Genomic DNA, 20,032 nt, shown 5'->3' with positions numbered 1-20,032 from the left:
TTATTTTAGAGAAAAAAAAATAAAAATGATATATTTGCATTGCCTATTTTATCATGCCAATATTATTATTTTAACCTTTTAAACGCGTGACCCGATTTATTTTTTTATCTCTTTACGCAAAAATCAGTATTAAAAAATGATTTTTATAAAAAAATCTTTTTTTACTGAATAATTTCAAATAAATAAAAATTGGAACATTTAAATACAGAAATTTGCATTTTTAAAAAAAAAAACAATTTAATATTTATTTTTGATTAACGCATCCAAAGGGTTAAACAACTATGTACTTTGTAAAGAAAATTCCATGCTTAAAACTTAGTTTTGCTTGAGAAAAAATCATACAAATTGCCGCTGCACAACATAATATTGTATTATGTATTGTAATCGATGTTCTTATTTTTTAAATTGTATAAGAGAGATTTTCATACAGGGGGGGGGGGGGGTTGCAAAAGTTGGCCATTCAGTGGTCGTTTTTTTAATATTTCCATTTCATTAAGATTCATAGTATATCATTAATGACATTTTTCTGGCCAAATTCTAGGGTGTCCCTGTTTAGAATCCACGTCAAAAGCAATAAAATCGTGCCGTCGCCGTCATAGTGGAGACACTAGTTTATCTGTGGTTTATATTAAGATATTTTATAACATTATTACAACTTACAATAAGTAAGAATCGAATGAATCATATCTAAAACAGAATTTAGACCAATAGCAGAACTCAAAAAACAATTATCACTTCTCAGAAGTCAAAAATTCACGTCAAAAACAATAAAATCATATTGTCGCCGTCATAGTGGGTACGCTCGATAATCTAGCGTTCATACTACGATTCTTATGATAATATTACAAATTAAAAGAGGAACATATAAACCGAATTTTGCCCAATAGGAGAGCTCAAAAAAACAATTATCCCTTCTTAGAAGTCAAAAATCCACGTCAAAAGCAATAAAATCGTGTCTGCACCGTCGCAGTGGGAACGCTCGTTACCGAGCGTTCCCACTGCAACGGTGCCGACACGATTTTATTGCTTTTGACGTGGATTTTTGACTTCTAAGAAGGGATAATTGTTTTTTGCGCCCTCCTATTGACTAAAATTCGGTTTTGATACATTTTAACCAATACTCTCATATCAAAAGTCCATAGTAATATTAGTAAAAATAGCTATCATATTTTTAAATCGAAATTCAGACTAACTATGGAGCAATATGCGATGTTTGTCATTATTCTTTCTCATATTTTCCCCTAAGGGATGAGTTGGTTTACTTTGTATTTTGAACTTGACCTAAAACTGTAAATCATGTTGAGTTTGGTTGATTCTTGTAGGTAGGGTTTGGGTTTGAATAGCATATGTACGTTTTACAACTGTCAAATTGCGTTTCATAAACCTTTTAGAGTAGCATATAATTTCGCTAGATCAAATCAGTTATATTTTCGCTAGTAGAAATATATATCTACTGGTGAAAATGTATTTCGACTTCACTATAACATTTATACATGTAAATAAATAATGATAAGTAAGTAAATGTATATATTATATTACTAAAAAATAAAAAATTATATTAATTTAGTTGAAATCATATAATCTTATATGATTTCAAATGAAGTAATATTCATATTTATATAACTAATTTAATAACACCTTGCAGATAAATTATATTTTCACTGGTAAAAATATATATCTACCTGTGAAAATGTATTCCGATATGATTTCATTGAAATTACATTTTTGGGATAGATTCGACTGTTTTTTTACATTTTCTTTAAGGAATAACCCGAAAATTTTTGGCTTAGAATTAATGTCGTCATTTCAGCATTTTTTTAATATTTCTATTTCATTAAGATTCATAGTATTTAGTTTAATGATTACATGGATTTTTCTGGCCAAATTCAAGGTGAACAAATCCCCCTCCCCCACAAATGACGTACCTTTTTTCATATCAGCAATATTAATTTTTAGTGAAAATATTCCGCTACGTTTAGATATTTATTTATAAAAAAAAAATTGTTCTACACAATTAAACCTATTTATTTAATATTTAATTTTAGAAAAATTTGAACCCATAATAAATGAGAATGATAAATATATCGCTCCAGTTTTTTAATACCGTAAAGTAGTGGGTTCCAACTATTTATGCCACCGACATAAAATTTAAAAACATATTTCTTTCGCAACCCAACATATGGAAAGACAACACACATATGTTTTTGTACTCAAATTTTGACTTCACATCACAGATCCTCTTTAAGTTGGAGTTGTTGCTTTGGTTTTATTTAACCCTTTCACCGCGGATGGCTTCTAAAGAAGTCATCAAAAAAATCGCCAATATTCATTGGACACATAAAGGTGCCATAAACATTTGAGCATAATAATATGGTTACTTAGTATAATTTAAGGCTGTAAAATACTTGAATTTATTGAACCATAATATTAAAAAAATATAACATGAATAGTTACACATCCATATTAATAAATTTCGAAATGGCTCGCAAAAAATCGGTCGCGGTGAATGGGTTAAGACATGAAAGTGTCGCTTTTCAAAAATATGTAGTGGCAAATAATAACATTAAATGGATTACTAACATAATTATTCTGACGAAGACTCCTTTTTAGTATATATATAATGAGTCTTTTTAAATGTTATAATTTCTGATGCTTGCACTACACTCTCTGAAAGTGGTCCGAACCGAAGTTACAACTGAAGTCGGTCGAGACCTTCGACTTCGAGTAAGCGACCACACTGCCGCAAATTTCATATGCCGTCCGGACGGCGGCTTCTGTCACGTACAGCTGGCATATTTGCGCGCGATCGCAAAATGTGCCAAATAATCGCAATTTTTAAATTGTCATATTATTAAAATTACGCTACTGATAATTATAAAAGTTTGTGTGGGCACTCACCAATACAATATTTATGAAAACTTTTTCGGCTTTTGCAAAATGCCATAAGGCATAAAAATTATACTTCAGAATACGATCTGTGACTATCCTAGAATTTGTCGCCATCGATTCTAAATAAGAATTCGTTATGGTGTGACATTTATATAAACTGATCTAGGAAAATACATAAGGATATTCGAAACGATTTTTTTTAACAAAATCAAGTACCACTAATTATTTTTTAATTATTAATTTTATATGAAAAAAAATATAATAACGATATCTGTTAGAAGAATATACTGTCAAAAATATAATTAATCCCTTTTGGTGCCCTAAAATATTCAAAAATGTCAGTAAGAGTCTGTTGAAGTCCCCGATAAGCATGTGGTATTATAACTATGCAGCGCTCGACGTGCGTGTTAACCATAGGACGCCTACGCGCATACTGAAATTGAACCGAGTAACTCGTTCTATCTCAGTTTGCGAAACACCATATCATTATCTCTCTCACTGTCGTCACTTAACACGCGAGAGAGCGAAAGGGGAAGTATCTCATCGCTCGCGCTCGAAAGAGCAGCTCCGACTTCGGTCCCTTTGACTCCGATCCTTTTGCCGACAATGTTTAGAAGCGCTCGAAGCTCGCCAAGTCGACTGAATTACCCCCACTTTACCTCCCGTTCTCGGTACCCTCGGACAATTTCAGAGAGATTTTAGAGCGGGCAGAACCGAACTCGACCGAAGTAACCCACTATATTCTCCGTCCTTGGCCAACCTTGGCCAACTTCCAGAGAGTGTAGTGCAGGCATGACGATTGTGGTTGGTCGCCACATTTTTATTTCTCTAGCAACTCACTGATTTGTAAGTTACATTTTGTTGCTTAATTGTTACATACACTATAAATCTCAGTAAAGCCATATTTCAAAACGGAATTTTAAGTATATTTTAAATCACTGCCATGTCGTCTACACTTTTAAACTGTATTTTAAGATTGAAGAAAAAAGACAAATTTATCTGTCGTGCCATTTACTTAAGAAGAAAAAAATACAATTTCTTTATGAAATAATTAAACATATTTTGCACGACAGTACTGCGTGCACATATTTAATTAAACGCCGCAAATATTTTACTAAAAACTATCCAGCATTTTTAAATTTTCCATTCGACTCAAGAAAAAATCTTCTATTCCTAGACAAATCGTCTTGTTTCACCCCTAAAAATAAGCTCGCTTCTCTAGACATTGGCGCACAATTCCAAAAATCTCCTCACGATTTTCTCAATCTAAAAAAATAATCCAAAACTACTTCCAAATCGTTCCGCGCTACTCTCTCTTGTCTGCAATTTATTTTCGACTTGATGATTCATTGTAGCGACCACCGCAACGTCTCCGGGATTCGATGCTCTTTTCCCTTTCTTTAACGACTCGTTATAACGGCGTAATTTTGTTAGATCATCTAGGTCCACGTGCGAATATGTCGAGTGCGGCTTTTTGTTGATCGATCGCGGCATGTTGGCAATGGGAGCCGAGCGTGAACGTTTAAAACGCAAATACCGTTCTCCAATTACTTCCACGAGTATGGATGCTTATGGTGTACACACACCATTTGAGACCGGCGAACCGAAAAGTCGGCTATGCTGGATGGGCTCAAGAGAAAACGCACTTTATTTATTATTAAGATACAATGTTGGGTTGCGATAGATGGCAAGTTTTCCTTAGCGCTAACTAGTAGTAACTCTTGATTATCTATTTTACGAATCAACGGAAGCTTTCTATTAACATGGATTCAATTAGATGCGTCTGTAAACATGCTTTTCTTAGTTTCTATTCATGTCTTTGAGCTGGTGGTGGAGAAGAATGCTCCAAGTATGAATCATTGAAGAGATCTAAAACCATGTCTAGTTATATTCTTGAAAAAGAAAAAGAGTGGAACAAGTCAAAATTTAAAGCGGCCAAGAAGTCGTGGAATTACATTTTTAAATGCAATTTACGTACTTATCTTATCACAGCTTATCGAAACATATATTTAAAGATACTCAGGTGCACTTATTATCTAAGTGTAGCGACAATATAATCAGTTAAAATAGTTGCTGAAATAAAATATTTAGAAAGAGATACAAATTTAAAATATTGAATCATTACAAACATTTCTGAAACGTAATTTTTACAATCAGGTTGATATTAGATATTACAAAACCATTTTCATTGCGCAATTAATTTAACCGTACAATTTTATTTTATATAATGTTTAACTATGTAGACATTTTTTAATGTTCGTTAAGGTTAGCTATTTGATGATCTATAGGAGATTGGATCAAAAATTTCTCAGTAATGATACTTCGCATTCAGCTTTGCTAACGGTGATTTAACCAATGTTTTCATGTCATCAGATAAAAAATAAATCTCATCGCCTAGATCTAAAAAAAATGTCCATCCACTTGCCTAACTTCCTTGGCGCGTGCGTCGTTGCACACACAGATAGTCAAGTAGGTGGACAGGTGAAATTTGTGCTCTTTCGCGTGTAACGACGCGTGCTCCTTTATTATTTATAACAAAGACAGCAGCGGTTCTGGAGCGGTGCTCTGGAAACGACGATGACCTTATCCCATTTTTGAAGATCGAAAATAGACTATGTCTAGAAGAGCAGCGCTTGGAAACTGGCGCGTCGACTTGGGATAGGTCTTGTCATTAGCTACCACTATAATTCCAAGCTCTTCTACGGATCATTAATACATAATCATACTTATGACATCTGATACATGTTTATTATCATAATATATTTAGCTCTAGCGTAACGGAATAGCGTAGTCCGTAACGTTTCAGACTAGTAACTCTGAGGTTGCAGGTTCGAGCCCCGGCAGCGGCACTCGAATTTTTATTTATATGTTCATTAAATGTTATATTATAAAAAAAACGGCCCCAGCTGCAGTGACATCTATTGGTTGTAACTTATTTTACACATAATAATTTATAATTAACCATAACAGGGAAAGGGAAATTTATGAACACATGTTTTTCATTTTAAAACATAACACAGCGGGAGCAAGTGATTTAGATAATTGCGCGTCATTTTAGATTTTATCAGGGGGGGGGGCAAAAGTTGACCAGTCGATATGATTTCACTGAAATGGCATATTTTAAAAAATATTTTCGGGATAGATTTGAGACTGTATTTTTTATTTCTTTTAAGGAATAGTTCGAGAATTTCTGGTTTATAATCAGAAACGTCATTTCAGATTTGTTTAATATTTCTATTTCAATAAGATTCATAGCATCAATATTTAATTAAATGAGATGCATATTTCTGGACAAATTCAAGGGAGGATATATACCTCCACGTGCCCCACGTGGAATAGGAACTAGTTCAAATCCTAAATGGACCGTAGTGCTTTTAACTTTATATAATATATTGAGGATCGAAATTAGAGATTTTTATATAATTATAATTCCGATCGATCATCACAGATTAGGTGTTCCTAGATTTTCATTATCTCACAGATGAAAAATTAAATTAAAATCGATTCAAGTCGTGCATAATGACATATATTGATTCTAAGCTATAATAATAGTTTATAATTAATAAAACATATGCTACTGATTTACAAATTTTGATTTCAGTCTGGTGTCTTACTACTTGCTTAGTAGTTGTTGATTGTGTTGTGCTATCGCCTATCATGTTGTATGTATCATAAATATCCATATGCTAGTCCGACCACTATTAATGTTTTAAGTTACAAATAAAATTTATATACATATTCTCACTACGCCTTTTATATGTTAGCGCTTTCTTCAGCTTTCTCATCATTGCGTGACGTCAATGCTACTCAGATTTACTATGTGCATTGCCCAATTTTCGTGTTTGAGCGAAAGGCCGTGAGGATAATCATAATTAATCGCTAAAACAGCCGCACCCTTTGAAAGGAGTGGGTAGCGTGCGAGGGTGTGCATGAAAGGATGACCAGCGGTTTTCAGACGGTGGGGTTAAGCACTTCAATTTTTAAGATAAGCTAAAATTTTGCATATTGATGCTATTTATAATATGGACGAATACAAAGCATTGGTGTTTACGAAGAAGCTTCAAATGCAATATAAGTATTTTTTTAGTGAGTTCGCCATTTATTAATAATCTTTAAAAACTTTTGATAAATGTTATATAAACATAATAAATAGGTTAGCGGTATAAGTACTGAAAATATAAAATCATATATAATAAGTAAATTACATTATAAAGCAAAATCTTATAAAAATAAAAAATAAGTCAAATAAAAAATCTTATATGCGTATAAAAAAATATACTATGACCCAAGAAAACCTTTCAATATTAATTTACTACTTGCAGGCTATTTCATCTCAGGTGAATCTCATTAAAATGTATTTTTCACACGAAACCATAACACGCGGATAAACACGTCCGTGGGGAAATTGATGCACACATGTTTTACATTTTAAAACGTAAAACAACGGTTGTAAGTGATTTAGATAAATAAAGTTTTTTATGCTAAATATTTATCTTTAAAAGATTTTAATATTACTTATCTAGTCTGGGGTTTATTTCCTTATTTAAGAAAAAATAAATTTATGTTGAAAAAAGTAATTTTGAGAGCCTTTACTAATTAGAAAATATTAGGAAGCAAAGATGTTTGAGAATCTCTGTTATGGTTAAAGTTTGTTCATAAAACTCAATATCATTTTAATAATTTTAGGTTGTGAATGGTTTAAAAATGTTGATTAAAACTTTTGAAAATCAAAATTAAATATTTTATAATGTTTTGTGAATGAAATATGAAACAGAATTACTTTCAAAATAGTTCTTATAATATTAATATATCTCATTAGCATTGTTGTGTATTAAATTAAATTGTGTTTACAAATTCAGTGAAATCCAAACATAATTTTGAGCATGTTCGTTTTACATAACATATTCATATCCATTTCAAAGTTAATTATCACATTTGGGAAATACTGTTTCAAAATTATGATAATGAAGTTGGCTAGCCCTGATGTTCGTTTCATGCAAATAAAAATATAAATTATATTTTGTGATTTATTTTGCGTTTTTTTTTAATCCGAGTTTCACTTAAATAACATTAAATGTGCTCACGTACCTTTTAATTCTAAAGATACCAAATTTTCACTCGCTACGCTCGTACCCCATCTGAAAAGTTAATGATCCGAGTTAATTTTCGGCAATTAAACATATTAAAGATTTTAACGAATGTTTTTTTCTTTCAGGACATCCTCACATCTACTCCGGACACGGAGTCGTACTTGCAAAACACTCAGAACGTCATATCGAGCCTGCAGGCCAAGCTACAAAATGCCAAATCGTCACCGTTGGCATCGATGGACCACAATATATTCCATGATAAAATATCTAAACTACCAGTGTCTCAGCTGAGCCGGTCCAATTCGTTAAACTACCGCTTACACAGAAAGACTAATTCGGCCGAAAACTCTCCGTTAAGAAATCCCGGTAATTACCTCATAACTGGAAACTATGGAATGTCTTCCGCACACAAGCTGCTCCTCGCCAATTTGGGAGCTTCGAAGTCACTGGACACTGAATCGAATCTATCTCCTAGTTACGGAGACTATTACTCGCCGATCCTCGCCAGTAAGTTCGCCAAAAATAACGAAGAGATGCTGAACAGATTGCGGATCGAAGACTTGATTAAGAAGCAACGTTCGGATCATGATCTGTCACGTTTAAATGGCAGGTCACATTCTAGGCATCATAGTTATGACGATAGGAAATTACAGGACGATTTTAACAACGCCAACATGACGCAAAGCTTGAATCTCCAGTCCAACACTAAGAACATCTTCGAAGAGTTGAACGATAGGAGAGCGGCGCACAGAACATCCATCAACAATATCAACGGACAAAGAATGATTGATCAAACTAGGAATGTTTTGTCGCCTAGCAACCAAAGACTGCAGAATATCAAATTGAGCCATCACAGAGGCTTTAGCGATACTTTAAAAAATATCCAAAATCACAATGTCAAGCAGCAAGACACTCAAAGCTCTCCGATCAGAAGATCGAGCTCTTTCAACGTCGTCAACAAGAACAACGTTGCAATGGGATCTCCTTTATCTAGGATATCATTGTCCGGAAAGACAAGAAGCAAAATGCAAACCTCCTGTCACAATACGCCGGAAGTCGATTGTTTATCTGAGGACTCCGATAACATATCAACAGGCGGTTTTTACTCGGATTACGAGAAGAGAGTTAGGAAGAGTAACATGAATGAACTTTTAGTTGGAGCTCGATGTAATAGAGCTTTCGCTCTAAGACGAGCGAGACTCGAATCTCCCGATGCTAGGTCCCAACAAAACATCAGTCAAAGCTCACCTAGATGTCCAGGAACCCCCGAGATGAAGAGGAAATTCAGTAACGATCTAGGTAAAAAGCCTGCGAGAGCTCATTCGAGAGATTCGCGGAGCATCGGTCCTTCTGTCGGAAGAGTTTCTGATGTGAGACCGGACGTGTGCCAAGTTCAAGTCCCAAATATTCATCCAAATCCGAAGAATAAGAAGATAACGGAGACCGTGAAGCAGAGCATCACTAATCGGCTGACGAGATCTTCGTCGGCTGCTAAAGATTTTCTGCCAAAATCTAACGAAAAGGGTAATTTAATTAATTAAACTTATATGTAATGAGCTGATACTAATGAGCTTAATAATAAATTTTAAGATAAGAAGAAACCGTCTAAGATCAACATGAACGTGATGAATAAAGAAGTTGAATTTTCAAATTGGAAGAAACGAGCTTCATATGATCCGATGAAAGCCGCACAAGAAGCTAAGAAGAAAACTCAGGGAAAAACCAAGAACGTCGACCCTAACTTAACTCCTCAAGTCAAGGTCGAAGAAATGAATTCGCCTAGGTATGAATCATACAAACGTCTCGGTTGATACTACTTCAAGAATTCTTAATATTTTTTTGTTCCGATTGCAGCAACTCTTCGCCCGTTCATCGTTCCAAATCGTTCAATTGTACCGGTACACCAATCGACGAACGAATGTATCTCTTGCAGCAGATCCAGAATGAAGGCAGCTCAGATACGGACGATTTTGAAGACCAGCTGATTTGTACACTTCCTGCTGAAGGATCGGCGAACGCGCCGATTCTAAAAATGTAAGTTTGATCTTCTAATTCAGTTAGTACTGCTTTCAAGTTACGTTTTAATTATTTTTCTTTAAATGCTATGTATCTAATTGAAGCTTCTTCTTGATGTGTCATCAGCTCATTAAAGATATTCTTTAAATCAACATAGAGGTTGAAATATAATTCTGCTTCTTAATAAATATTTTTATTTCAGGGTTTCCGGAGCCGACGTAGAATCTGAAATCGCTCTGAAGAACGCTCCCGACGTCACTAAAAGAACTAAGCGATTGATTCAAGGAAACTATATCAAACTCCCTACAGATTTCATCACAAAGTTACAGGTTTGTTTGGTAAGATTTGAAGAATAGTTTTGTTTGGAAGAACGGTTGATTCATGTCTTTTTTGCTTTCAGATTAGTCAAAATGTCGATCCTAAAAAAGTGCAGCTAGCTGATAAGAGGAAGACTTATCTCATCGATGCGGAACACCATCAGTTAATCTGTGATTCTTTAACGGAGGCAGATAAAAGAAGAACTTTTGTGCTGGATAGTGATACCACTACGAACTCGACCACCAATGGAAGCGGATCACGGCGGAACTCGTCCATTTACAGTGACGAAAGAGTCAATAATGAACCCTTATCGGATTCGGATGGAGAATCCGACACGGAGCCGGTCGTGAACGTAGTTCCGAGAACGAAAAGCAGATCGGTTCCACCACAACAAAGGTATTTAAAATCAAAGGTTTGAGTTTATAAATTAGTCTTAATGCATTTCATATTACTTCAGGCATAGCGGTGATTTTTCGATGTCATCTTCGACGTGCTCAGCGTCTAAAGATAATAACGGTTCATCTAAAAAGATCCAGCCTCGGTACATGGATATCAGCCGATTTAAGAGTGAATCGTCTACTAGTAAGAATTTCTTAAGGCGAGACCCCACTAAAACGTACGTTGGCGTACTGCCTGTGCAAGATCATCGACATCAAGCGAAAAAGATTGCTGCGAAGCAGATTGAGATAGGTAAGTCAACACAATCGAGTGATCCATAAAATACGAACGGTTAAGAATCAGATATTCAATAATCAAAATTATTTTTCAATATTTCTTATTGTAAAGATGTTCCAATTAGGGTTCTCAATTATTAGTAGTTTTCAACTATTCGAATATTGAATAAATAATGAATGAAGTATTCGAATATATTCGTAATTTTTTTCTTGGTTTTCACCGATTAATTTATTTAACCAATTAGTGCAAAAAATCAATTAATTGCCTGTAAAATAATATTTAATTAAAAAATATTTATTATTATTATTATTAATTATTAACGATTTTTGAACAGCCCTATTATTTATTATTTCCACTTTTCTAAACTATAAATGTTTTTTTATTTTAAATTAACAGAGCAAAAGAACCGAGAGTTAGAGAAGTGGAAGAGGAGAGCATCCTATGACCCTCGCAAAGCGGCAGCTCAAGCCAAGCAAAAGCCAGCAAATAACAAGAGTCCCAGGTATGTGCACTTTGATTATAAAAAAAATTACCTAATCACTGGTCATCATAAGAAAAACGGTTGCGGTAAATGACACAACAAATTCATCGGTCTCATAAGCTGTAACGATTAACAACAATAAAAGGGTTCATGTTTTTATGTTCTTCACGATTCAGACTGTGACATCGTCGGGACGAGTCGAGGGTCGACTGTCGATCGTCTAGCTGCGTCAGATAAACAGCCGTAAGTTATGTTGAAAAGTTTACGGACGGCGCTAGTGCACATTATATAAAATATATAATATGAATATATTTATATATATATACCTATCACTGTCGTCACCACAATCATTGTAACCATCACTTGTAACAGCTATCGCCGTCGGATTTGTCTCTACATATGCATATATATATATATATTACGGCTGAAGCATCATCTTCTTATTTACATGTATAATAGTGTTGTTTGTTTTTTTCTTAATATATGTATCATGTTGTTCCTTGGTTTTGTTTTTAAATTATTCTGTATATTTATATTACTATCAGAGGCGAATCAGAGACTATATTATAATATACGTTGATCGTTTTATAGATATTAAGTTGCTCAGTAAGAAATTTCATTAACATGGAAGAATCACTACAATAGATAAATATTTCGATTTTTTAATGAATATATTTTAATAAAATGTAAATATAAGTTATATATGTGTTCGACATTTTAAGTAATTTTTTTAGTGTTTTTTTTGTAGTAACAGAAATCTCTGGAACGCCTCTGATTACACTGTGCAACAATATTTTTGCTTCAAAGATAATATAAATCGACATACATATAAAATTACAGTGTAAATTGACTATTATGCTGCTGAGGAATTTGTAACCACCAAAATTGTGCATCGTGATTGCTTTTTTGGTCTAAGCAAATTTGATTACCAATTCTTCTTGCCCTTGCAATGTCAATAAATAAGCAACAAGAACAGTCTTTTAATATAACTATAATGGTATACTTCTCTCATTTTCAATTTTATGTTGCAATGACACAAGAGCGTAAGGTTTTCCAAAGCTGACGCCTTTAATCAGAATATTTGTTTAGGTTATTACGTTACATTTAATAAATATATACCGTATTTCATCAATTACAATACACATTTATATGTAAATAACAATTTATAAAATCATTATTGTAAGTTGAAAATAACATGACAATAAAAGCAGTACATTCTTTATGTACTTGCATCACTCTGAAACTTCTTTAGCTGTAGTTTCCGATTTTTAAAGTTGTTGATTTCTCCGTTTTCGCATAGAATATTGTCTTCTGTGTCATCATGATTTCTACTTCATATTCTAATATTGCCTCTAAGGGCGTAGGCCCTCTCCGTGATTCCCTTTCTCCATATCCGTCTTTGGCAATGACTTGCTTGAATCCGTTATTGCCTGTCATGGCGTAAAGGAGAAGATCTCAGAACTAAAACTTCTGATATTTTAATGATACATAGATGAGTCACTCCTTATCTAGCATTGCCGTGGCATATGCAGTTGTCTCAGTGTATTTTTTATCTGGTATCATAATCTATAATAAAAATGAAATAAAAAAATATTTTATTTAAACAACATTTTTAGAAGAAAAATTAATCGATAATATCTAAAATCAATGTATGATTTTATATGTAATCGGATCATATCTTTATGGCAAAGAGATGAAAATTTGTACAGTAATATTATCACTAACACAAGCACATGAAACACTCGCATTTCATCTGTATATTTTGTCATAGAAATTCTCTATTACCAATCATCAAGTCAAGTCGCTTTTGAAGAGCGACAATGTTTATAATTCCTTTAAACTAGTTTAGAGGAATTATTACTATTTTTATAATCAATTACACTAAACAAAAAACACATCCATTCACATTCAGTCCAATTTTAAAAGCTTACTCCAATATATATATATATATATACCTTATTTCTTGTCTTCCGTATCTTCCCCTTCAGCTTTTTTTTTGCTTTTTTTAATGTGATTACATATTATTGTATAATGGTTTCTGTTCATGTATATATGTATGTTAAAAATACGTTTTGTAATTAAATATTTTACTTATGGAGTCGTGCTCCGTTTCTTTCAGGTGTGATATTGATCTTCACAGTATATCTAATCGATCTTCTTTCTTCTATATTACAGCAACTCGGTGTTGCGATCGCAATCCTTCCACGGTCCCATGACGCAAAACAACAAGCTGGTTATCCATCCGGTGGAGAAGAGCACAGCTGAGGCGTTCTACCAGGACATTTCCAGCGATAACGAATTTTAATAGCTGCGATATATAAATTATATATATATAAATATATACATACATAGTCGAAATGTGTATATAGAGGTTTATTTTTACGTATTTATGTATATATGGATATTTGTGTGCTTTTTTAATTGTTTAGTGATAGCGATATGTGTAAGTTTATGACGCTTAAATGAAGTTTATATACAGTTGGCGAAGTGTTTGAAGCGTTGTGTATACCGTCTTTGTGATTCTTTTAAGTTTATTTAGAGTCGATGAGTTTCAAAATTTCTCTTTCAATTTTTATATTTAGTGTTCTTGTTAAATCTGCAATGATTGGTTTCCTTATCTTTTTGCCAGGTTTCGAAGGTTTCAAATTAATAGCTTAAGTTTCATCAAATTAAAATTACAAATGACGCATGATTGCGTCATTTGTACATATTCTCAATCCATAACTATTATTTTATTGCATAAAAAATAATATTATGTAGTTCTGAGTAAACACAACACATGTTTATTGTTGTGCGTACTCAGAACTTAATTAAGCATTTTAAAACTCAAAGACTCTAGCATTATGTATTTATCAGATTCTGACAGTCATGATCTTTTTCATAATCGATAATTATAGAAGCTTCGTTTTACACTTGCTCAATTGTTACGATCTCTCTTATAAAACTAAACATTGAGATTACGTCATAATTTAATATGTCTGTCTTAGTTAAATTATTTAAACATTTTTACAACATCCTGCCATTCGTGCTATTAAAGCATTGACTTACGTTCCTCTCGCCGTCTCATGACACATATAAAAAAATATTTTTTATACAAATCACCGATTTACATTTACGCACGTATACTACATACATAAAAGTATATGTACATATAAATATAATGTAATAACTTGTGATATTATCGAGTATTTATGTTAAGTGATTGGAAATATTGTTCCGCGAGATGCCAACTGTATATATCCGTCGTCTTATAGTCCCGTTACGTTTCAAAACCGATGTGAGTCGCCCTGTGATCTTGAATCGTGTAACGCTACAATTTACGATTAGTCACGGCACACCCTTGTATCTCTTTTTATAAAGTATCCTCTAAGATATATGAATAATACTCTTAAAAATATATATGTATAAATATTGAAACGAATATTGTGCAATCTTCATTATAGTACCTATATATTTATTTGTAATTTATTATTTTTATCGATTGTTAATTTAATGTATGGTTAAGTTAAAAGTATGGAGGTGATGTAATACAGGCAACAAAAATGAACTGGGGTAAGATATATAATTCAATAAATTGTGATCTGTATTTTACCACTGAAACTATAACAAACTTGCCCATTAAGGACAGTCAAATGAAATAGTTAACTATATCAGGTTTGCTTAAATCAAATATATGTTAGAATTGTAGATTGATTAACTTATCCCAATTCACCATGTTTATAATTTACGTGTCAACTCGCTTACGTGTATTATAATCAAATATTAAATAGCATGCTTTTATTAAATACATACGTACAATTTGATGTTTCCCAAACTGCATTTAATATTCATTGTTTGAATGTTTTATAGCCGCTTGAATGTGCGTACTTATCGTACAAATCAGATAACATAAATGCGCCTAGTCATATTAAAATATCAATATCTAATGTATTTATTATTGTTATTCGCAAATCATCAGTTTGGGAAATTTATTGATTAATGGAAGAAACATTTGTATGACCAAACGTTGGATGATATATGCGTATATCTGAAATATATTGTACCGTTGCATGCCAAAATTGTTTATTTGTTGATTTCTTTAATGTACAGATGGTGCTTTACTTATTTGTATCGATAGTGTTTATAATATGAATAGATTAAGTATTAATGTCGACGATTTAGAACCGAATGAGATCATTGTTTCTGCATAATATGAGGGGTATAAAAATTTAAGTATCCAGGGGTGATAATGTAAGCAATTGCATTTATATTATAGTACATCTTTACTTAGCAAAGATAGATGCATTTGTTTATGAGACTTTTTTTTAATATCTCTCGTATCAATTTAACTTTGCGGCTTAGCCTCTCCTGTGTTATAAAAAAAGTTTGAGTGTCAAACCAATTGTTAAAATGGTTACATTCCATCGTTGAAATTTTAGGTTAAATTCGTTTATCGGAGAGTTGTTAAAAGGATCTCGTAAACCGACGACTGCAATAGTTTATTATTTATATGTGTTGTCAAAGTTTATACTGATGTAATATTGAACGAATACAATTTGTTAGTGATCTTATAAACGTTGTTAAGACTGATCACTATTGTTTAGTAAAATAGAGTCGTAATTTTTTACACGTATCGATCCGAAGAAGAGGCGTTCGGGTGAAGCCAATTTTGAAATTAACCTTGGATCACGGAGTTTGACAATTTATGATATTTTGTTGTGTATTTGCAAAATACGCAATAATATATATACATATATATATACACATATATATAAATATTGTTAATTCGTATGACCTATTTTAAAAATTGTATATTGTCAGTTTTTTGATGTTTTCAAATAAAAAAATATAATCAGAGTAAGTTTTTATTTGATATTCATATCCTTTCTACCTTTAATGATTATTATTTTTATTGACAAAACATGGGTCTGTGGTGATAATGTTAATTTAATTTTTTACTTAAATTTTAAAGAAAACCTTTCACTGTCATCTTATGCCAGAACAGAAGTGAGAATATTTTATATGATTTTGGGTTGGTGGACAAGTAATGTTAGTTCTGCAGCCATTAAAACGCCGGTAGAGCTGTTTGATACCATTTTATTGTAAAAGATATATAGTAGACCCCCCAATAACACGATAAATTTGGGGGAATGCAGTTGCAAATACTCAAATACAATTTTTTGCAATATGTAGGTACGAATTAGGCGCGTGGGGTGAGATAACCTCCCTTTAGCTCTCTCACACATAAATAACAGGTGTTCAAATAGCACGTCGCCAAATTACTGGGTTAATGGTGCGTCTACAGTATAATTTATCAAAGTGTATACAGGAAAATACAGATGTCAGAATCGGACGGCGATATTGAATTAGCGAGTTTAAATTCGCCATGATTGGCAAGTATTTAGTGATGTGACCGAGTGTCGCATCTTTTTTAATGGTTCTTCGAGAAACTTGGACGGATGGGAGATGAGGCAAATTGAGACAATCGCCTTGGTTTTTAACTCCAACTCTTCGTGAAATTTTAAAATTAAAGGTGGCTGTAAGATAATTACAAAGGATAGTTCGAACAATTAGTGCGTTTTTCTTAGATATATTTTGAATCTTAAGATAAAACAGTATAATTTTAAAGAGTGCATGGCTATTTTATGCAATTCTGAGTATTTTGAAAAACCGATTTTATAATGAATATTATTAATCCAAACCATTGTCGTTTTGCAGATTTCTAATGTCATTGAAATAACTTTATTTCATAAAGAAAATAATTAATCTTAATAGCGACCACACACAGATGCTACGTTTGAAAGGGTCTTATTCTCAAAACTCGTGTTAATTTACCGTGACCAAAATGATCATCCATTAACAAGGAAACAAGACAACAGCATAAAGGATTTAGACCACACAAAAGCCCTCGTTACTACCACATAAATAACACAATAACATTTTGTTCTTACTGTAAATATTCCCCGTCATTGAGAGAATATTTCTTTGTCGCAAAACGGTCATGGATATATACTAAATCACCGGATCCACAAGATTCCCGTTGCAATGTAATATGACCTTGGACAACGCCCATCAAGCGAACGTCGCTTTCTAAAGACGTATACCTATTTTGCCGTTCTAAGAAGCGGCTGCAGCGATTGGCTGGATGTTCGCTGCATAATTGCGATTGGTCAGGGAGACCAGCAGATACCTGCCATCCGCGGACAACATACGATCATGGACTCAAACATCCCGCCGCCAGCTTCTCCACCACCGCTCGGAGAATATACTAACGCTGCCACACAAATCAGAACTGAGGATCGTCCACTAACATCATCCTTCCGCCAGCTTCTCCAGCACCGCTCGGAGAAAACATCTCCCCATTTATCCTATGTCGCAACATATTTAAAAATATTCCACCCTGAGTCTTACTGGCTACAAAGTCACACCCCTATGGTTCACAGAAATATTTTCTTATAACTTAGCTAAAAACAAATGCCGTAACAAGCTAAACTTGATTTTAAAAATTATGTGCCTCAAAAAACAAGTATTATAAAGGATTGTACTTAATATTCGATGAAATTATGCATAAATTATGGGGACCACACAGGCTTTCGTTTGTTGGGGACCATATTCTTGAAACTCGCGTAATTACTGTGATCAAAAGTGATTATTTAATAATAGTGCAGTTACACAAAGGCTTTCGTTTCTACTAGAACTAAAGGGTTCCCTCATAAATAACACGCAAGGATTCTCTGGTGCATTGAATGAATATTTCTATGTTACGAAACGGTCACTGGAAACAATATATCACCGGAAAACAAATAGCAACGTAAGGCCATAACGTTCCGTTACACAATTCTTCGACCTTGTAGATATCCATCAAGCAAATGTCACTTTCAAAAGGCGTATACTTATTCCGTTATTCTAAGAAGCAAGTGCAGCGACTGGCTGGATGATCGCTACATGATTGTGATTGGTGAGCAAGCTTTGCAGCCCTGAATACTTAAGCCTGGATTCCAATGAGGAGAAGGCAATCATCTGGCAGACATCGGCACACTCGAAGAAACTAGCATACGCCCGTCCGCCCACGCCCGGATGCTCGCACCAGAGGGATCGACTCCATCATACGAGCATGCCACCCAAAAGACCTCTGAGATCTTCCACCGACAACATCCCTGCACCATCTTCTCCACCACTGTTCGGAGAAAACATCTCGCCATTCATAGTCTGTCGTAATATGTAATTTAATCTAATAAAATTCTCACTACTTTCCACCTGCGTCTTACTGGCTGCGAAAGCACACCCCACACGGTTAGAAACCCAAAAACATCATTTTTTGGGTAATTTGAAATGTTTTTGATTACTTGAATTCATTATATTTTAATATAAATATATATGCACCTTATTAGATTGTGTAGTATATTAGGAAAATTGGCTACCAAGGAGTATGTAAGTAGGATTCAAGCAGAAACATTTTAGTTATTCATCAATCAACATATGATACGAATGATAAACATGATCACTTTTTATATATTTTATTTACAACATGGAAGAAGCATTCAAATTGTAAAAAAAGGTACAGTTGTTGCACATATCTTACATTTACATCCGACGAACATAAAAAAATGGAATACGGGATCATCCCGTCGTCACTATAAAAAATACACGACTACGGAAGCTACTTGTCGTCATACCGCTTTGGTATTGGAAAATCTTCCCCAACGAGGGAGCACCGCCAATAAAAAAATACAAAACAACGGTACATACTTCATTGAAGTAGCGTCAATGACATCCACAATGTAAAAACGGTTTATCAATTCAACACATATATATTGAGAGTAGTTTTTATTCAATTTTTTCCATTAAAAAATTACTTTCTAATACTTAATACGTAGAATAAATACTTATTGAGATACAATTTATTACAAGACTTATATGTAGATTACATATTTTATTAAGTAGGGTTTACATTATGTTTATATGTATATATATAAATGATCATTATTACAATATAAGCATTACGTCGCTACTTGAATATTATTTCCCAATGCTTATCACGATGAACACTAAGCGTCCACAAGTCGGTTTGCTCCGTCGCGCTCGATGCGATACAAATAATATTTATAGGTTAGGAACTGACGCCACAATGCTTTCGAAAATCGGGGGATAAGCCACACACATATGAGATCATTGAACAAACAGTCACCAGTTTAACTCCATGAAAAGTCAAACATCAATAACGAAAAGTCACATTTGCTGCATATGAGTCATTAAAGCAATTCAAATGGGGCGTACAGTAAAAAAGCAATTGAAAGGCTTAAAAAGTTTCTGTTCATAAACCACGCAAAGATCAATGTGATATCTGCGAATGTTTCAAATGCGGTACTATCAAATAAGAAAATAATGATTTTCATATCATACTGAAAAATAAATGCATATGTTTTACCATTAGTAATAAAAAATTTTACAAATAAAAAAAACTCTAGCTACCTTGATAATATTTAATATTCAGTAACAATATATTGAATGTTTTACAAGTTAAACAATGACTTGTTCGTCTTTGATATTAGACTCTTCACATCATACCAACGGATCAAACCTT

General features: G+C 33.3%; 1 protein-coding gene and 1 long non-coding RNA gene across 5 annotated transcripts in view; one reads left to right on the top strand and one right to left on the bottom strand.

Moving 5' to 3' along the window:
- The window catches only part of LOC148235212 (uncharacterized), a 29,463-nt gene extending 13,158 nt beyond the window's left edge, over positions 1–16,305 (top strand). Inside the window, exons 3-11 of one of the 4 annotated variants that reach the window (XR_015809708.1) lie at positions 8,105–9,503; positions 9,570–9,762; positions 9,834–10,013; positions 10,198–10,324; positions 10,396–10,709; positions 10,771–11,003; positions 11,385–11,490; positions 11,646–11,712; positions 13,645–16,305. Coding sequence is in view for 2 of the 4 variants with exons in the window: in XM_088186710.1 (XP_088042836.1) it covers positions 8,105–9,503; positions 9,570–9,762; positions 9,834–10,013; positions 10,198–10,333; positions 10,396–10,709; positions 10,771–11,003; positions 11,385–11,490; positions 13,645–13,774 (2,691 nt within the window). In the remaining 2 variants the exon portion in view is untranslated. Of the gene's footprint in view, positions 1–8,104; positions 9,504–9,569; positions 9,763–9,833; positions 10,014–10,197; positions 10,334–10,395; positions 10,710–10,770; positions 11,004–11,384; positions 11,491–11,645; positions 11,713–13,644 lie in introns of all 4 variants that reach the window. The other 3 variants (XR_015809707.1, XM_088186711.1, XM_088186710.1) reach the window with 3 other exon arrangements.
- Positions 12,550–13,693, bottom strand: LOC148235213 (uncharacterized). The gene is made up of 2 exons (XR_015809709.1): positions 13,561–13,693; positions 12,550–13,035 (listed from the first exon to the last, which is right to left on the bottom strand). It is a non-coding gene; the product is annotated as an uncharacterized LOC148235213 (long non-coding RNA).
- Positions 16,306–20,032: the final 3,727 nt, after the last annotated feature.

The sequence above is a fragment of the Plectrocnemia conspersa genome, unplaced genomic scaffold (assembly GCF_051122295.1).
Source record: "Plectrocnemia conspersa isolate PC_06_02 unplaced genomic scaffold, ASM5112229v1 ptg000005l, whole genome shotgun sequence".
NCBI classification, from domain to species: domain Eukaryota; kingdom Metazoa; phylum Arthropoda; class Insecta; order Trichoptera; family Polycentropodidae; genus Plectrocnemia; species Plectrocnemia conspersa.
This window is presented reverse-complemented; position numbering and strand designations above follow the sequence as displayed.